General features: G+C 43.6%; 1 protein-coding gene and 1 pseudogene across 1 annotated transcript; both read left to right on the forward strand.

Moving 5' to 3' along the window:
• Nucleotides 1-3,186: 3,186 nt before the first annotated feature.
• LOC116668098 (saccharopine dehydrogenase-like oxidoreductase) lies at nt 3,187-7,795 on the forward strand. The gene is made up of 3 exons (XM_032494654.1): nt 3,187-3,496; nt 4,307-4,419; nt 7,679-7,795. The coding sequence occupies exons 1-3, from the start codon at nt 3,391-3,393 to the stop codon at nt 7,793-7,795; spliced, it is 336 nt and encodes a 111-aa protein (XP_032350545.1). The 5' UTR covers nt 3,187-3,390.
• A 4,083-nt stretch (nt 7,796-11,878) lies between these two features.
• On the forward strand, nt 11,879-16,997 carry LOC116668099 (annotated as a pseudogene).
• The last annotated feature ends 1,006 nt before the right edge of the window (nt 16,998-18,003 follow it).

Here is an 18,003-nt window from a genome sequence, read left to right on the forward strand (position 1 = left end):
CAGATATCTGCATTGATTCTCTCTCTGTCTCTGTCTCTGTTCAGCTTCCTCTTCTCTAATATTCTGGTCCACAGTCTCTAGCTTCTTGGGACTTCCTGAGCTCCAGTCCTCCTCTTTCAGACAGTGCTGTCTGGGTTTTCCCTCAGTGCACATCACTTCAGAAACTGCACCCAGGCAACACTCTGGGCTACTGTAAGCCTCGCCTCATTGGTTTCTCTTTTCTCAGGGATCACAGCCATACACTATCTGTTGTGCAGTGAAACTACTGTTTCACACTCTTTCTCACGTTTTCTTGTTGTTTCAGAAAGGTTTATTCAATCACAGTCAAAAGCAAAAATTCCAAGATAATGCCTTTGAAGTTTTTTTAGTATGATTTTTAAAATTGTAGACTTTGTCTCAGCTAGAATTTATTTTGATGTATAATATGAAGTCGGGGTACAGAGATGTTTGCTTTTTTCTCTTTAGATAACCAGTGGTACCAGTAGCATTTATCATATGGTCTATTCTATTGTCATTGATCTGCAATATTTATTTTGTTCAAAGTCAAGTTTCCATACATGCATGGGATATTTCTAGGCTATGTTTTCCATCAATTTTTCCATCAAGATTCCATCAATCTTTCAAAATCTATTTTCATACCAATAGCATTTTGTCTCAGTCATCATTTCTTTTTTAAAATGAGTCCTAAGTCTTTGTATCAGATAAGTTTTGATTAAAACTCCATCTCCATCTTTCTTTTAGGATTTCCTTTGATTATTTTGGCCCTTTGTTTTTCCATATAGAGTCTATCTATGGTACTTTTATTATTTATTACTAAAGGACTTATTTTTAAAGTGCTGTTTTAACTGATTTTTGCTGATGTAAAAAAATACTTTTTAATATTAATTTTGTATACAGTTCCTTTCTAGGTTCACCTGTTAATAATTTATCATCTCAGTTCACAAAGCAGATAATCATATCACCTATAAATGGCAGATTTGTTCCTTTCTTTTCAATCTCTATATCTGACCAAATCTTCCAGTATGATGTTAAATAAAAGTGGTCACAGTGAAAATTGTTTGTGAGCTTAAAGGATTCTTTCAATATTTTATATTAAATAAGATATATACACTATTCATTTCTGTGTAGATACTCTTAATAGATAAAGTGGTGCTTTTCCAATCTTAATTTAATATTTTTTAAAACATCATGCATCATTACTTAATTTTATCTATTTCTTTCCTGACTCTTATTGCGATAGTTTTTTCCCGACTCTTACTGAGATAGCTTTTCCCCCTCTCCTTTAATCAGTCAATATTGTCAATTACTTAAACTGATTTTTAAATATTAAACCACCATTGAACTCTTGTCATAAAAGCAAAGTGGCCAGTTTAGTTTTACCATTTTTCTACATTATGGATTCTGATTGTTTGTGCTTTGGATGGGAAGTTTGCATCTATTTTCACAAGTTAGTTTGGATGGAGATTTCCTTTTTCATAGCTCCCTGATTTCATGCATATCAAGCCACATAAAATTACTTTAGTAGTCCTCATGATTCTGTTCTCTGGAAAGCTTGTGTAAGATTGTAGCATTTTTTAAGGTTTAAATATCAATTGAACTCAACTGTAAGTAAAATAGACCTAATGTTATCTTTATGAGAAGATTTTTTTTTTGGACTACTGATTCAATTGCTCTTAAAGTTCATGTGACTTTTAGATTTTTTCTCCTTGGAGTCAATTTTATTAATTTTCATTATTCTAGAATTTACTTATTTCTATATTTATTGTGTGTAAAGTTTTCATAATTTTTCTTATTTTTTAATTTTCTGGAGTAATTTTAGTTATATTCAAATTTGTACTTCTAAAATTATGTGTAACTGTATCCACTTTTTTTCTCTGTTAATCTTGCCAGAGCCTGTAATCTTTATGAAACCAAGTTTTTGGTTTCAAGTTCTCTGTATTGATACTCATTTTAGGTTTTCTTAATTTGCATATGTAGAAATTCATGTCTTTGTTGATGTCTGTCTTATGCTTTCTTCTGGCTAAGTTGTTCAAGGGTCTCTATTCCAAAGCTAAATGCCTTACAAGAACTAAAAACATAATTAAATGAAAAAATGAATAAGAAAGAGCTAGAAACATCTGAATTCCAGTCATGACTCTCTTACTAGTTGGTTTATCTTGGTTAGCTGATGACTTTGTAATGTATCTTAACCCCGATGAAAACAGAAATTCACAAGTAAGTTGAATATTTTAGGTGACCTGCTTTGCGCAGAATCTGTATAACCATTACCTCCTTGACCTGGCCAGTAAATTCTTGCCAAGGCAGCCTAGATTGTGTTAGTTTTGTTTGCAACCACACCGCAAAATCAACTCAGATTTAAAATACTGTTCAGTGAACGCCTTAATTTTTTCCACCACATTGTTGTTAGACTGAATATTCCCGTTTAGTACTTGTTCAGTCATCAGCTTTAAAAACTGATCTTTGTTCTCATTGTACTTTATTACAAGGCACTGTAAAAAGAATAACACGTATGAACATTAAATGTTCTTTTATATAATTTGCAAAATAAAAATTAGCTCTGGGGGTTACTTCCCCACGGAGCTTCACCAATAACTGTCACAGGCCATGAAGAGGGCGGTGGAAGCAGGGGCCTGGAGAGAGCGCGGAGGCGATCCATGGAAACCCCAGACCCCACGTCCACCCACCACCTCCATCAGGCTCCGTAGACACTCCTTGGACAACGTAATTCTAAAGTCCAAATAAAAATTTTAAAAGGGATGGGGTTCCGGGTGTAGACTCTTCGGCCATCAGAGGTTTTCATGAATTCTTTGGTTGCGCAACCCCCTCTTGCAACCACATTAACTGGCTACAGCTGCCGCCCGCTCCAGCCTTCAGGCAGGCGGGAAGATGCGATGCCTGGGGCCGGCAGAACTGTGCCTGAACCACGACCGGGCGACGATGGGCCGCTGTCAGGTCCTGCCTGCCCCGGACACGCACCAGCCGCGGAGCCAAGACCGCAGACACCAGTACGGGAAGCCCCCGAGAGGAGGCGCGGGGACGGAGCGGGCGCCAGGCGGGGTGGGCGCGTCCGTGGGCGGGGCTCTGGCGCGGCAGCGCGGGCGGGGGAGACCGCGGCGCCCACGGCTTACGGGCTGTTGCACCCGGTACCGGGTGGCTGCCTGAAGGTGGGCGTGGGCGCCCGGCGGAGTGGGCGTGGCCGTGGGCGAGGCTCTGGCGCGGCGGCGCGCAGGCGGAGGGGCTGCTGCTCCCGGTACCCGGGTCGCTGCCTGAGGCGCAGGCGCGTGGTCGCAGTCTGCCCGGGCCTCGCATCGCTGTGGGCTTACCCTGACGACGCAGCAGAGGCCTTTCCGCCTGGCGGTGCTCGGCGCCTCTGACTTTACCGGCCAGCTCATGACAGAGCAGGTGTCCCGGAGCGGACCTCCCACCTGCCGTGGGCCGCGCGGGCCGCTCCCCGGAGAAGCTGCGGCGAGTGCCGGAGAGGTTGCCGTGAAGCCGGGTGAGGGGGGCGGGCTGGGCCCGGGCTCGGCCCCGCCGCCACCGCCGCCGCTCGCCCCCAGGAGCCCCCTTCTCGGGACTGAGGGGTTCAGGGCGCCGGAAATGGGCGTCCCTCCTCCCGCAGCGCCCCTCCGTCTCCCCAGCCCTGCTGGAGGCCGGGAGGAGGGGAGCGGTGCTTCAGTAGTGTCAGCTTTGTTTCGCTCCCTACATCAAACAGAAAAACAGATTGAATCTCGCAGCTTGAGTTTTTCCTTTACTTGGGGAGCCCCGCTGGGGAAATAGTGAGAACTTCAGGTTTTCCTTTCCCAGCTCCATCCCATTTAGTAGCTGGTGGGGCTGGAGTTCACTCGTTATTTGATGGAAACGAAAGTGGAGCGCTGGTTTCTTTGGAATTGTTTGTACTTTGCCTTGTGTTTTGGAGATGGGAGAGAATGCTTCAGAGTTTTACTGATAACATTCCTGAAGCTTTATTTTTAATTTATTTTTTGCTTGTAAGAATTCTCCAGCAGTCCCGTTAGCCGATAGCGAGACCTCTAAATTAGAAGGCCCGCCATTTACATGTTCCTTATGTTAGATTTTCTTTTAAAGGTTAGTAATGTTTTTTAGCAATCCTTAGAATTAACTCCATTTTCCTCATAGTCTTTTCCTTTTTTATTACCTGGTTAAAAACCCTTTCGTCTTTTGTTTGAGAGGGAGAGTTAGCTTTCGATATATTTAGTAAATTTACCATCACTGGTTACTATGAAAAGAAGATCTGGGAAATCTAATACTGTATCAGGATTTGCTTAAGACAATTTATTTCTTATTTTAGGAAGACCAATACTGTCATCTGAAGTTGGAATAATAATTTGTGATATCACCAGTCTAGCCTCACTTGATGAAATGGCTACACCGGCAACAGTTGTCCTCAATTGTGTAGGACAGGTAAGTAATCAGCCTCTCTTTTTATCAGAACAACCTATTCATTTCTAGCAGAATCTGGTATTTTATATTCCAGAGAAACATAAGGGCAGGGGACAGAAGAGTTGATTCAGCGCCTTAATCCCATATGGGGAATTCTCACTTCTTGTGACAAGCAAATGAATATGACCAAGGTCTCCTGAGAGAGAGAATGACACCAGACTCAAGGAATGCATGCTGGTTTATTTAGTGGCTACAGCTATAATTGCCAGACTTTTTTAAAAAAGTTTGAGCATATATCCCTAATCTAAATTTATTTATTTCTAATTACATTCTGTATTACTGTACCAGTATATATGTTAAAATATGTACAGAGGTTAAAAAAGGACTTGTTCATTTATGCAAAAAATATTTCTTGAATGTTTATTATATGTACACTGCACTAGTCTAGGAACATAATGTGCCTAAAACCAAAAATCCCTCACAGAGCCTTCAGTCAGTGGGAGAGACAGAGAAATAAGGTTGAAGCAGTAGGTAGTGACAAGTGCTTTGGAGAAAAATAAAACAGGGAAAGGAGGTAAAGAGATTGGCACATCAGTCTCTGTTAGATGGATGGTCGGGGAAGGTCTCTGTGAGGAATTGAAATTTGCATGTAGACCAGAATGAAGTGAGGGAGAAAACCACCTGAGTATTTGAAGAGAAGGGTCTTCCAGGAAAGAGCAGATACAAAGGTCCTGAGGTAAGCATTTGCTTGGCAAGACCGAGGAATGTGCCAGAGGCCAGTGTGGTTGGGTGAGCTGGGCAGAGAGGTGGGAAGTTAGATGGAGAGGTACTCTGGAGCTAGGTCATTAGGTCTGAAAGGTCAAGATCAGGGTTTGAACTGTCTTCTAAATGTGACAGACTCATTGAATGGTTGAAAGCAAGGGCATGATCTGATCTACAGTTTTGAGATTCTTTGGCTTTTGAGAAGAAAAGTAGATGGTAGAGGACCAAGAGTGGATGGTCAAAGTAAGCCAAGCACAGGGCAGGAGTGTTAGAGGTGCTGAGAAGTGGCTGAGTTCAGGTGTTTTGAGAGGAGAATTATAGCTTCTGCTATTGGACTGGATGCGAGGGGCACACTTTTGGTCCGTGGAACAGGGTGAATGTTGGTGACGTTTACTTCTCTGAGGAGGCTACCACAAGTGGCAAAACATTTGAAAACTAAGCATCTGAAAGTTATTGATAATTTGAAAAATGTAAGCAGAAAGGTCTTTATGATTGTTATCAAGTAAAAATGTATTTAAATTGTTGTTTACTTAGATTTATTTCATTCTTAACTAGCTTAGGATGTGGTTCTGTAGTTCGTTGCTTGAATCACTATCTTACGTACCTTCTCAGCCAGCTCCCTAGTCCTTCCCTTCCCAGTGCCCTGGAAAAACCCCAGCCCTGGTTATTCCAGCTCCCTGCTCACTCTGTACCTGCATATCCCCCTGCTGACTGGTCCCACTTTAAATACGTGGGGACAAGCCTCCCCCAGGGCCTCAGCACCTCCAGCAGTCCTGGTCTGTTTCTCTAGGCGATTCTCTCCTACTCTCTGAAGCAGCAGTTTTATAACTTCTTTTCCCCACACTTTTAGCATCCCGTTTCTTTTTCCGCACTCTTATCCGGTGATTTTCTTTCTTACTTTTCACTGTGACAGTAGAAGCTGTCAGAAGAGACCTCCTCTTCCTACCCCAGGTCTTCCTACCCGCCCACCTGCATCGCACCCTGACTCCTCTCACCTCTCATCGCAGGGCGCTGAACCCGCTTCTACTGGGCATGGGACTCAAAGCCTTCATGTTTACAGCTTTACAATTATCATCATGTTCTCCCTCTCAATTGGGTTATTTCCCTCAACATACAAACATGGGATTATCTCTCCCATTGTAAGAAAAACCTCCCTTAGTTCTCCACACTCCTCCCACTACTGCCATCTAGCAAACTCCTGGAAAGGGCTCCCTTTACTTACTGTCTCTCCTTCCCCACCTCCTCCTCTATCTCAAAGGAGTCTTTTAAGATGCTTTTATCCTTCCTCCTCAAATGAAACTGCTCTGCCCAGGTACCCCTGTCACATCCCATCAGCAGTTCTCAGTCCTCTTCTGAGTCCTGTCTCCCCGCATTGAGCCCAGTCCATCACTCTCTCCTTTCCTCACATGGCCCTGAATTCTTGCCCTCTCCTAGCTATTTTTTATCCACCAGCTTTGCCTCCGTCTCCTCTTTTGGATCTTTTATCCTCCTCCAAATGCCAGAGACTTCAGAGCTTAAGCCTTAGAATCTCTTCTCTGTTTATACTTCCTGACCACTTTTTAATATTATTATTATTATTATTGCAGTAAAATATACATAAAATAAAATTACCTTTTCAAGCATTTTTGAGTATATACTTCAGTGACATTAAGTGCATTCACAATGCTGTGTTAACTGTCAGCACTTTATTTCCAGAACTTTTTCATCATCACACACAGAAACTGTAACTGGGCCAGTATTTTTTAAAAATTTTTATACGTCTTTTTCCTGAATGGAGGCACTGGGGATTGAACCCAGGACCTCATGCATGCTAAGCACATGCTCTATCACTGAGCTGTACCCTCCCCCACGAGCCAGTATTTTTTAAACTGTGAAATCAATTCAGTGGGTTGAGACCAGGCATTAAAAAGGAAGTATCAGATAAACTGAAATAGAAAATAGGGTGAATTACACATAATACTGGTAAATGACCAGTTCATGAACACTTTGTTCCAGCTAGATATATTCGTGCATGGAGCTGCTATGTGAAATGCATTTCTTGGGATTATGTCAGAAAGATCCGAAAGCCTTGGCTATAAATACTATATGTCAGTGATGCCACATTAAGTTATTCCCAGTGAGAACCTGCCCCTTAAACTCCGGGCTGGTGGATCTAGCTACCTTCATCTGGCTGGTTCCATGTGGATGATTCATGGGCATCTCTAGCTTTTGCCCCCAAAACCTGCTCACCCCTAAGCGCTACATGCATGTCTGTTTTCACTTTGTGATATGAGTTATACTCCCAGGGGTAGATGTGCTAACTTTGCCAGGTGGGGGTCATAATTTGGTTTTTTGCAGGGTTTTTGTTTTGTTTTGTTTTGTTTTTTCACTCGTTTCTCTGATCTGTGACAGTTTATTTAGTGAGAATCAGATGATATCTGTAAACCTGGTCAGGCATATGTAAACAAGCATTCTATCATAAAATACAGAAACGACTGAATGATTGCTTTTAAACATTATTTATTGTCTCCTATGCCAGGAACTGGAGGAGAAAAAAGCTGGTTTTAAGAGAAAGATGATTCTGATTTTGGACATGCTGAAACTGAGGTGTCTGCTAGATATTTTTGAATTAAGACAGGAAATGCATACAAAATAGTGGAATTATTTTTTTAAGTAAGTGAGGAAACTTGGCTGAAGAGAAAATAGTGGAGGGAAAATGAAGCCAAAGTGAAATTGATTTTGCCCCAGGTCCTGTACTCTTGTGAGTCCTCTGACTTTTGTAACAGAGGCCACAGATATGGCACCTTCATCAGTGTGCAGCTCTGGAGAGAGAAGCTGGAAGCCATTGGCATGATGTAGCTGGAGTCAGGACAGCAAGTGAGATTTTCCAGGGAGCATGTCTGGGGGGGTGAGTCTCCTCCTTTAATGGACAAAGAAGCACCTGTGGGGCTCACTGCACATGCAGGTTACTGGCATCTACCCCAGAAAACCTGTTACTGGGGAATTTGGGGAGGGACTGAGTAACCAGCATGTTTAATGAGTGGCACAGGTGATTCTAGCACAGGGGACTGCTGGCCAGTTTGGAATATTTGGAGGTAAAATGACCAAGAGAAAGGACAAGGAAACCTCTAAATGAATTTCAGATGGTTCTGTGTAAAGATTACCCAAAGGGATTTATTGGGTACAGGAAGGAAATAGAATTTTGAGTTGTATTTATTTTAATCTCAACTTTGTTTCCATTTTATGTATGTTTAATGTATATTAATATAGTAGCCCATGTAAGTGATTTGTAAATAAATTCTATAGTTTAGTAGGTGATGGATTTAAGGTGTGAACTTGAGTCTTACTACCTTGAAAGCCCTTATTTTTTTTGCTGTAGAGCCATTTTGGTTAGCATTTTAAAAGTTTAATTGCTTTGTTCTTAAATATTTTAATTTTGGTCTAGATGTTTCTGTAAAGCTCTGATTCAGATTTTTTTTCTTGAATGTTTAGTTTCTGGAACTAACATATTGAAAGTATCATGAGAAAGCTGTAGAAAAGGAAGTTTATGTCATTGGAAGCAGTGGCTCTGACTGCATTCCAGCAGATCTGGGAGTAATAGATCCCAAAAATAGAATGGATGGTAATTATTTATTAATAAGCAGTCACGGAATTTGAAATAGAAAGACTTCACGTTTGTAACTGTGATGAACTAAAATCTGCTTGGGAAAAGAAACACAACTATAAAAGGGGAGTGTTAAACACATGCTCTGTTTTTAATATAGCTATACTTATTAGAAATGCTATTGACACTGTTGTTTTTTGAGATATGGTTAGTCCTGTAAGTGTTCCAATTAAGGAATTATCCATTGTTTCAGTTTGGTTGTGGTTACAGCTATAAACTTTCTGGAAAAAAATTCAGCAGGCATTATGAATTCTAGCTTGCTTTGTTTAGGAATTAATACATCTTAAAGTATACTTTATATAGATACTATAATTAGAAGTTTTAGTTTTTTTTAACCAACAAAGCTAGAAAGTATTGAACAAAGTTTTTGACATCTTTTTTCCTCATTTATAAAATGGAGACAATTTAAAAATGGAAAAAATCAGAACAAAAAGACTGGAAAAATTACTCTTACAGTAAAATAATGGGTATTAGTAATGTGCATATATAAAAAGTGTCCATCTAGAAAATGACTTGAAGCAAGTAAGTCCAGTTTTGTATAAAGCATACTAGAGCTTAAAAAGATGGAAACTGTTCCATTTTATATTGAAAAGACCAGCAAAGATAGCACAGTACGCGTGTGCGCACGCGCGCGCACACACACACACACACACACACACACACACACACAAACGCACAAAGAAGAAAGCTACAAATCAGTCTTGCTTGTGAAATTAATAGTAAAAAGAAAATACTAAAATTCCAATGTCATTTTAAAATAATAATATATCAAGGCCAAGGTTTATTAGGAAGTTACATAATCACATCAGAATATCAAAGGCAAAAAGCTACATGCACATTTCAATAAATGATTTGAAAATTCATGCCATTTACTAACTTTTGACTTTTAGAAATTGAGCAATAGAACACTTGCCTAACACAGTCAATGCCAGAACGTAGTAGTCATCGTACTTAATGCTGGAACGCTGGAACCATCATGCCCAGCAAAGAGAAGGGCATGAAGTGAACATCTTTAAAATGTTTATGTAGTCTTCCAATCCATGAATCTGGTATATTTCCATTTATTAAAAATCTCCAATTACTAAAAAGTTTAGCTTTTTTTCATGATGGGCCTGCGTATTTCTTAATAGAGGTTATTCTTAAATATTTGATAGTTTTTATTTTGAATATGTCATTTTCTTTTTAAGGGAGAAATATTACTTTAAGATTTGTTTTCCCTCAGAGAAGCAAGATGGCAGATTTAAAACTTTGTTTCCAGATACTGAAAACATTTTAACTACCCCAGCTGATTTTGGGGGAGGAGCCTGAAGGCTGGCCTGAGGGATAGCTGGATCCAGAGGGCTTGTCCAGCAGGCCAGCCTGGTAGGCCTGAGGAGTGGGCTGGAGTGGGCCCCATCCCAGTGAGGGTGCGCAGAAAGAGGCAGCAACAGGGCAGACATCCAGATCTCTTTTATTGGGGCCTGCCTGCAGCCATGCTGTCTGGCTGGTGAAGCCACACTTCGCCCAATGTCTTGCTGTCATCCAATAGCTGGTCATCCACTGGCCGCTTGAGGATGCCCTGGACACTGCACTTCAGCTGGAACACGATGCTTGACTGCCTAGAGCCAGTGAAGATGGCGGTCTTGTGGCACCAGATCATGAGAAACACGTCCTGGGGGCGGCAGGCCATGTGAGCTTCTAGCCCGGGTTTGGGGGGGGCCCCGCGGCCCGGCGCCCCCTAGCTGATGTCTGCTGCAGGTAGTTCCCATCTTTATTATCACTGCTTTAGGTGGCGCAGGTTCTTTCTGTGGAGAGCCTTATCTCACAGAGCCATATTCCCAGGCAACGTTCTCTGAACCCTCAGAATCATCTCTAGGGAGTTGATTTTAATGATCTAGGCTTAGTTTTCCTCAGTGGTCAGGCTAGCAGCATTTATGTGGCTTTGGTTCTCTTCTACTGTCACGTCATTGTTGATGATGTGGTCATTCATTACCTGGCTCAGCGTGAACTTCCTAAGGCCCCATGCTTTAATTTTCTCTTGGACTTAAAAAAACTAGTAACATTGTCTCTTAAGAAATTAATACATTTCGTTTTACCAGATTTTGAGAATTAGCTGGTCTGTTACGTTTTTCTTCATGTCTTACTGCTCTTGATACGCTCAAAAATTATTAATTAAATACTTAAACCACTATCTCTATATATTAGTCCCCATGGTTAATTGATTTCTCAGCTTTTTTCTGGTCTTGGTTTTCTATTTTTATTTTTCACTCATTATATTTTTATTTAATTAAAACAGCCTTCCTGTAGCATTTTATAAGTCATCACAAAGGCCCATTTTGGTAGGTTTTCTGTACATTCATTGTAAGTCACTACTAATAAGTCTTCTTGAAAACTCTCATACTGGAAAATAGAATAATTCCCATGGTTGTGGGTTTGAGAACCTATGGCCTTCCAGAATGAGTGAGCTGAAGTGTTGCCTTATTGGAAGATACTTTCAGCACTGTCAGTTTGAATACTAGAAAAGCTTTTGTCAGTACCGACAGTCAGTTTATGCTAAACTACTCTCTTTTTGACAATTTACCTGGTTTTAGTTCTTTCTTAAGTCTGTTTACAATAACCTATTAATACTGTTGTAAGTGCAGATTTTATGATTATATCAGCTGTAGGCTTAATAAAAATGTTCCTTAAATAAATAAGAATAGATTATTATTATTTGTCCTGGGTCAGTAGATTTTTATTTGATTTTACTTTACCATTTTCTTCCTATTTTAGGTACATTGACTGTTATGGAAAGTTTTCTGACCTTACATTCAGGACCTAAGGTTAGTTTTGGTTTGTCCCATGTTTTCTATGTTAATATTAAAAATATTTTGGAAATGACACATACCTGTTAAATAGGATTTAGATTAAATTTTATATATAGTTTTAATTTTTAGTGTATGAAAGTCACTGTGCCTAATTTTTAAAAGATGGCTGAGAATTATTTTGATTTAAAATAGACTTTGTTGGGCCCTGCCCCCGCCTCCTGGCCGCTTTCCTGCTGCTGCACTGGGGGCCTGAAACCGGGATCTGTGCATCCCAGGGACAAGGGTGGAGATGCCAGGCTGGGGGCGCTGGATGCTGCTCTGCTTCAGGCTGCTGCTTGCTGGGGGCAGCATCGCGTGGCGCGTCGGGGATCCCATTCTCTGAACGCAGGAACTGGTGCTCATTCATGGTGACCTGCGCCGTCTCGTGCCATGTGCAGAATGGCACCTACCTTCAGCGAGTGCTGCAGAATTGCCCCTGGACTCTGAGCTGCCCTGGGAACAGCTACAGAACTGTGGTGAGACCCGCACACAAGGCAACATACAAGACAGTGATAGCCCATGAGTGGAGGTGTTGCCCCGGGCACTTGGGGGCAAGCTGTGGGGAAGTTTCAAGCTCCTCTGGCCCCATGGAGCCCGGGTGGCTGGGCAGCACTGTGTGGCGGATGGCACTTTGGCCCATAGCCTTCTCAGGTTGTCTCAACTGCAGCAAAGTGTCAGAGCGGATGGAGCGGCTGAAGCTGCTGGAGGCCAAGGTGGCAGTGCTGACTGCCACCAAGTGGGCAGTGCCCCTGACCCCAGTTGCCCCGACCCCAGTTGCTCCCAAGAACCCCACCCTGATCTGGGGCTCCCCAGCTGCCCAGGGCAGCCCTGGGGATGGAAGCTTCCAGAGAAAATGTGAAGGCCTCACTGTTCATGGAGATGACTGAGTTGGCACCTAGGGGCTTCCTGGGCCCACTGGCCCAAAAGGAGACCCTGGCAGCTGGGGCCAATGGGGATGAGGGACCTGCCAGGTCTGCAGGGCCCCGAAGGAGCCCTGGCCAGCCCGGAGCTATGGGTGCCCCTAGAGAGAGGGGACCTCCAGGCCCTCCAGGGCCACCTAGGCCCCTGGACCCCCAACCCCTCTTGGACCATGATCCGCCTGGATCTGCCAGCCATGAGGATCCATTTCTGTCCAACACCTTCACTGAGACCATCAGCCACTGGCTCATGGGTCCTCCTGGACCTCCTGGTCCCATGGGCATCCCTGGGAGTTTTGCACACATGGGACCCCCAGGTCCCTCTGGACCCAAAGGAATCTTCGGCCACCCAGGAGAGAAGGGCGAGAGAGGACTGTGTGGGGAGCTGGCTCCTCAAGGCTCCATGGGACAGTGGGGAGAACCCGGCCCCAAAGGAGACCGTGGTGAGAAGAGCCACTGGGGAGAGGGGTTGCACCAGCTATGTGAGGCTTTGAGGATTTTAGCTGAGAGGTTTTTAATCTTGGGAGCAATGATTGGGCTCTACAAAACAGAGGTGTCGGGGCAGGCCCTGCTGGCACAGGCACCCCCAGCCTCCTGCTGGGCAAGAGGGGAGAACATGTGGCCAATCGTGGCCCCCAGGAGCCAAAACAAGAGTGACTGAGAGTGGTGGTGGTTCCTCGGGGTTGGCTGGACCTGGCTTCCCTGCCCAGCCTGGGCTTGGCCAGCTGCCTCCAGTGTGCTACTGTCCATATTTATCAATATTCTCAGGGTCCCTTCTGCCGTCTAGGCCTTTGTGGTGGGCAGGTCTTGGTTCTGGCACCCTGTGTATGTCTGTCTCCCATGGGACTGAGCGGGGACTGGGGCCCGAGAGGGAGGCGTGGCCCAAGTGAGATGTGAGGCCTGGCTCAGGGCCTAGGCCTCAGTTTCCTTCTGCAGAGGTGTGATGCAGGCCTGCGGGGTGGGGATGGCGGGTGTGGAGCTTCTGTCTTCTTATCCACTGCCTGGCCCTCCAAGCTCCAAGCAACTGAGGGAGTCAGAACTCCCTCCAGCATAGGCAGGGGTGATGAGGGAGGGCAATGGCAGCTCCCTCTTCTTCCCAGCCAAACCTGGGGGTGCGCCTTTACCTCGCCTCTCCTTGTTTTCCGGTGCTCATTCCCCTGAGGTCAAGTGACCTGATCTGACTGGACCTTCAGGGCTCCTAGTCTCATTCAGTCTCAGTTCTGACCCCTGAGCCCTCAGTCCCTCCCGTGGCCAGGTAGGGGGGGTATATGGAGAGGGAGGGGGCCCCCTGCTCGCAGAAACACTTGTGACAGACACCAGGAGGTAGATGTGTACCAGCCAGTAGAGGCCCCCAGTGCAATTTCCCCCAGAAGAAAACATAAAATAGACTTTGTTTACAAGAGCTGCACAGTTCATTCTATTAGAATGAATTACCATCATCCTAACACTAAAGATCACCCTTTGTTTTGTGATGAATGTGGTCAGCCAAGAGCATTGTCACCTTTGTGCAAATCAGTGCATTTTTATTACGTGCCTGACTTGGAGTTAGGTGCTCCTGTGACCACACAAGAAATGTATGATGTAAATGAAACCTTACTGAATATGTGGTCTATGAGAGACCATAAGACAGTTGCACTTCTGGGAAAGGACCATGCTTTATGATAGCACTTTTATGGCCAGTACTGTCTAACCCAATTTGTGTCTGTAATTGAGGCTCCATAAGTATTTGCTGTCTTTAAATACATTCAGTATTTCAAATATTGTGTAGTAGTGCAAGGTAGTGTGGCACATAATGAATAAGATGCAAACCCTGCCCTTAAAGGGGTAATAATTTGGCTCAGCAGGAGATGAGCAGGCTTGTGATTAGAGCGGCAGGTGAACCACTGTGGGATTCTGAGAATGGAGAGAACATCCCGGGGGGGAGGCTAGAGGCGAAGGGTGTTTGGTAGGAGCTGGGGTATAGACTGAATTTTAAAGGTTGGTGGGTTAAAGGTGAGCTGTGAGTTAGGGAGAGGACATGGTTTAATAAAGATGAAACTGGGATGGTGTGGAGCGTGTTGAAGTATGGTTCCGTTTGTCTGGGTTGTGGGTTCAGATTAATGAACACAGAGAACTCTGTAAACCGTGCTAAAATGCCAGGAGTGTCAGAATAAAGGGAGACGCTGGGAGTGTCTCACAGATTCCTTGTTAAGTTTGACCTTGAACAGTGACCAGCGTCTGGAAGGGCAGAGGCAGCAGCCTAAACAGCAGCTTCAAAGTAAGTCTGAGAGACGTGCATGGAGCCCTGGGCAGCGCGTGTTAGCAGCTCAGCTCCCCGGGGGTGGGGGGGAGGTGTAGCTCGAGCCGCAGAGCGTGCTCAACACGCGTGAGGGTCTGGGTTCCCGTCCCAGCACTTCCTCTAAATGTAAGTGAGTAAATACACATTAATACCTCCCCCTCAAAAAGCAAACAAACAAACAAACAACAACAAAAAGAAACTCACCTGGTTTAAACCAACAAAACAAAAAGGAGTGTGTTGATTCACATAACCAGATGTCTACAAGTAAACAGCGTGGCTGGATCTAGATGTGTAAGTGGTATTATTGGAACTCTTTTTTTTTTTCTTTTTTTTGTCCCTTTTCTCTTCCTGTCTCTTCATGTCTTCTGTGTTCCTCTGGGTCTGTGGGCTCTCGCAGTGACAGAGAAGGTGCTGGTAGCCCCATTGTCCTTAAGGTTCACGATTTCCTGGGAACAGCTGCCAGAGTTTGTATATATCAGATGATGGGGAGATGAGTCAAGCACCAGGTCCTCTGGTGCTTCTCAAACCTGTCAGTGCGACCTGGGGTGACGGAGTAATCAGATTGCCCTGGCCTGAGTTGTGGGCCTCTGGAAGGGGGATCATAGGGCCAAGCTCTTCTGAACAACAGGGAACAAATTCCAAATAGAAAAGTGTTTTGTAAGCAGAAGATGGGGCAGGGGTTATAGGGGATTAGTGCAGGACTGACAAAAAACAGATGCCCACCCCGGGGAGACGGAGAAAACAGGTGGAGCCGGAGAGGGGCTTCCTGGAAAGAGCAGCAGGAGGTGCTCTACGACAGGAGATGGTGGCCATGCCCACTGCATACAGTTGTTGAGGATTCAAGTAGTCAATGAATACAAATCAGGACAGTGGCTGGCACTTAATAATCACTCAGCAAGTGTCAGTACGTATTATTATTATAAGGGCTCAAAGTTGGGGCTTACCTCAGGGCCAGGTGGTTGAAGCATCCACATCAGTGCAGCTCCCTCTGATTCCCTGTAAAGCAAGGTGCAGAGCCTTCATCTCACAAGGGTGGGGCGGAAATACGCCCTTGATTCTCTGCATCCCTTGGCACTGCGTTGCTCTCCTGCCCCTTCTTATCCTCCTTTTCGCCTTAAGCTTTTTAATTTTACATGAAAAATTGAACCATAGACTATCTGTTAGACCATGAAACAAGACTCAAAAATTCATGGTTTGAAATCATGTAGTCAGGAATAGTGCTGTGCAGTAGCGGTCCCCACGGTGACGAAGGTGCTCCGCGCCTGCTGTGTGATGGCTTCCATGCTTCGCGGTGTAGCTGGAGAGCGGGCTCAGCCCGCGGCCCGCACTTAACATGGCTTCAGGGAAGGGGTGGCTTACACTTAGACAGGGGTGTGGAGCAGAGACCACACAGTGGCCCGCACAGCCTGAAAATCTTAGTTTGACCTTTCACAGAAACAGTTTGCCAACCCCTCTTCTAGAGTATGTTTTAAACTATAATGCAGTTCTGCTAGAGATCAGTGAGAAGATAACAAGAATTCAGCCTCTTCACTTCTCACAGGTTCCTGTTTTCTGCTTCTTCTTAAGTCAGTTTTGTTAGTTTGTGTCCGCATTAGCTCTCTAGGGCTGCCGTAATAGGGGACCACAACCTGGGTTGCTGAAACAACACATGTTTATTGTTCTCGCAGTTCTGGAGGCTGGAAGTCCAAAATCAAGGTGTTGGCAGGTTGGTTTCTTCCCAGGGCTGTGAGGGAGCATCTGTCCATGTATCCTTCCTGGCTTCTGGTGGTTTGCTGGCGGTCTTTGGCATTCCTTAGTCTGCAGACGCATCACTCTGACCTCTCTCTCATCTTCCCAAGATGTGTGTGTGCGTGCAAATTTCCCCTTTCTGTAAGGACACCAGTGGTTTTGGATTAGGGGCCCACCTACTCCAGTATGGCTTCAGCTTACATCTACAGCAACCCTGTTTCCAAATAATGTTATGTTCTGGGGTACTGGGGGTTGGATCTTCAACATACGAGTTTGAGGGAGCACGCAGGTTAATCCATAACAGTGTCTTTTAGGAATTGGTCCGTTTCACCTAGGTCGTCTAACTTGTTGGCATACAGTTGTTTGTAGTATTGCCTTACGTCCCTTTTCTATGTCTGGAAGGTTGGTAGTGCCTCTTTCACCCCTGGTTTTAGTGGTTTGACTTCTCTCTCTCTCTCTCTCTCTCTCTCTCTCTCTTTCTCTTTCTGTCTCTCTGTCTAGCTAAAGGTTTTGAAATTTGGTTGATTTCTTCAGAGAACCAATTTTTGGTTTTGATTTCTCTGTTGTTTTTCTGTTCTCTCTTTTGTTTATTTCTGCTCTAGTCTTTACTGTTGCTGGTTACACCAATAATTTAAAAATCAGTTGCATTTCTGTATACCAGCCCCCATTAGAAAATGAGTTTCTTAAAAATAGAGACTATTTATTGGAGTTTTTAAAAATTAAGTACTTAAGTAAGCAATCTTATGGTAACCAAGGGTAAGGGATAAACTCAAGATTTGCAAATATTAACTACTATATATGAAATAGGTAAAAACAAGTTTATTTTGTATAGCACAGGAACTATAGTTAGTACCTTGTAATAACCTATAATGAAAAAGAATATGAAGACAAATATATGTATGTATATGTATGACTGAAACATTATGCTGTACACCAAAAATTGACACATTATAACTGACTACTTCAATTTAAAAAAATCAAGTACTTAAGAATAAGTGATATAAAATATATAAGATTTCTATGAAGAAAACTATAAAATGTTATACAGAGACCTTAAAGAAGACAAATGGAAAAATTCACCATTATTCATGGATTGGAAGACTTGATTTTGTTAAACTGTCAAGTTTTCCTTAAATTGGCTTATAATCCCACATAATTTCAATCAGAATCTCAAGCAGATTTTTAAATTTTTCCTTGTTTGTTTTATTCTGGTGTGCAACTTGACAAGCTAATTCTAAAATGTATATGGAGATGCAGAGGGCCCAGAATAGCCAAGATGTTCTTAAAGGAGAATAAGGTAGAAAGATGCTCTCAAATATCAAGACTTCTTATTAAGTCAGTGTGTTGGCAGTGGCGCACTGCTAGCCCAGGGGAACAGGATGAAGAGCTCAGAGTATTTCATGCATGTGTGAGTACTTGACTTATGGTATAGGGGCTTTTCAGGAGATGATG

This window comes from Camelus ferus, chromosome 13 (genome assembly GCF_009834535.1).
Source record: "Camelus ferus isolate YT-003-E chromosome 13, BCGSAC_Cfer_1.0, whole genome shotgun sequence".
Classification (NCBI taxonomy): domain Eukaryota; kingdom Metazoa; phylum Chordata; class Mammalia; order Artiodactyla; family Camelidae; genus Camelus; species Camelus ferus.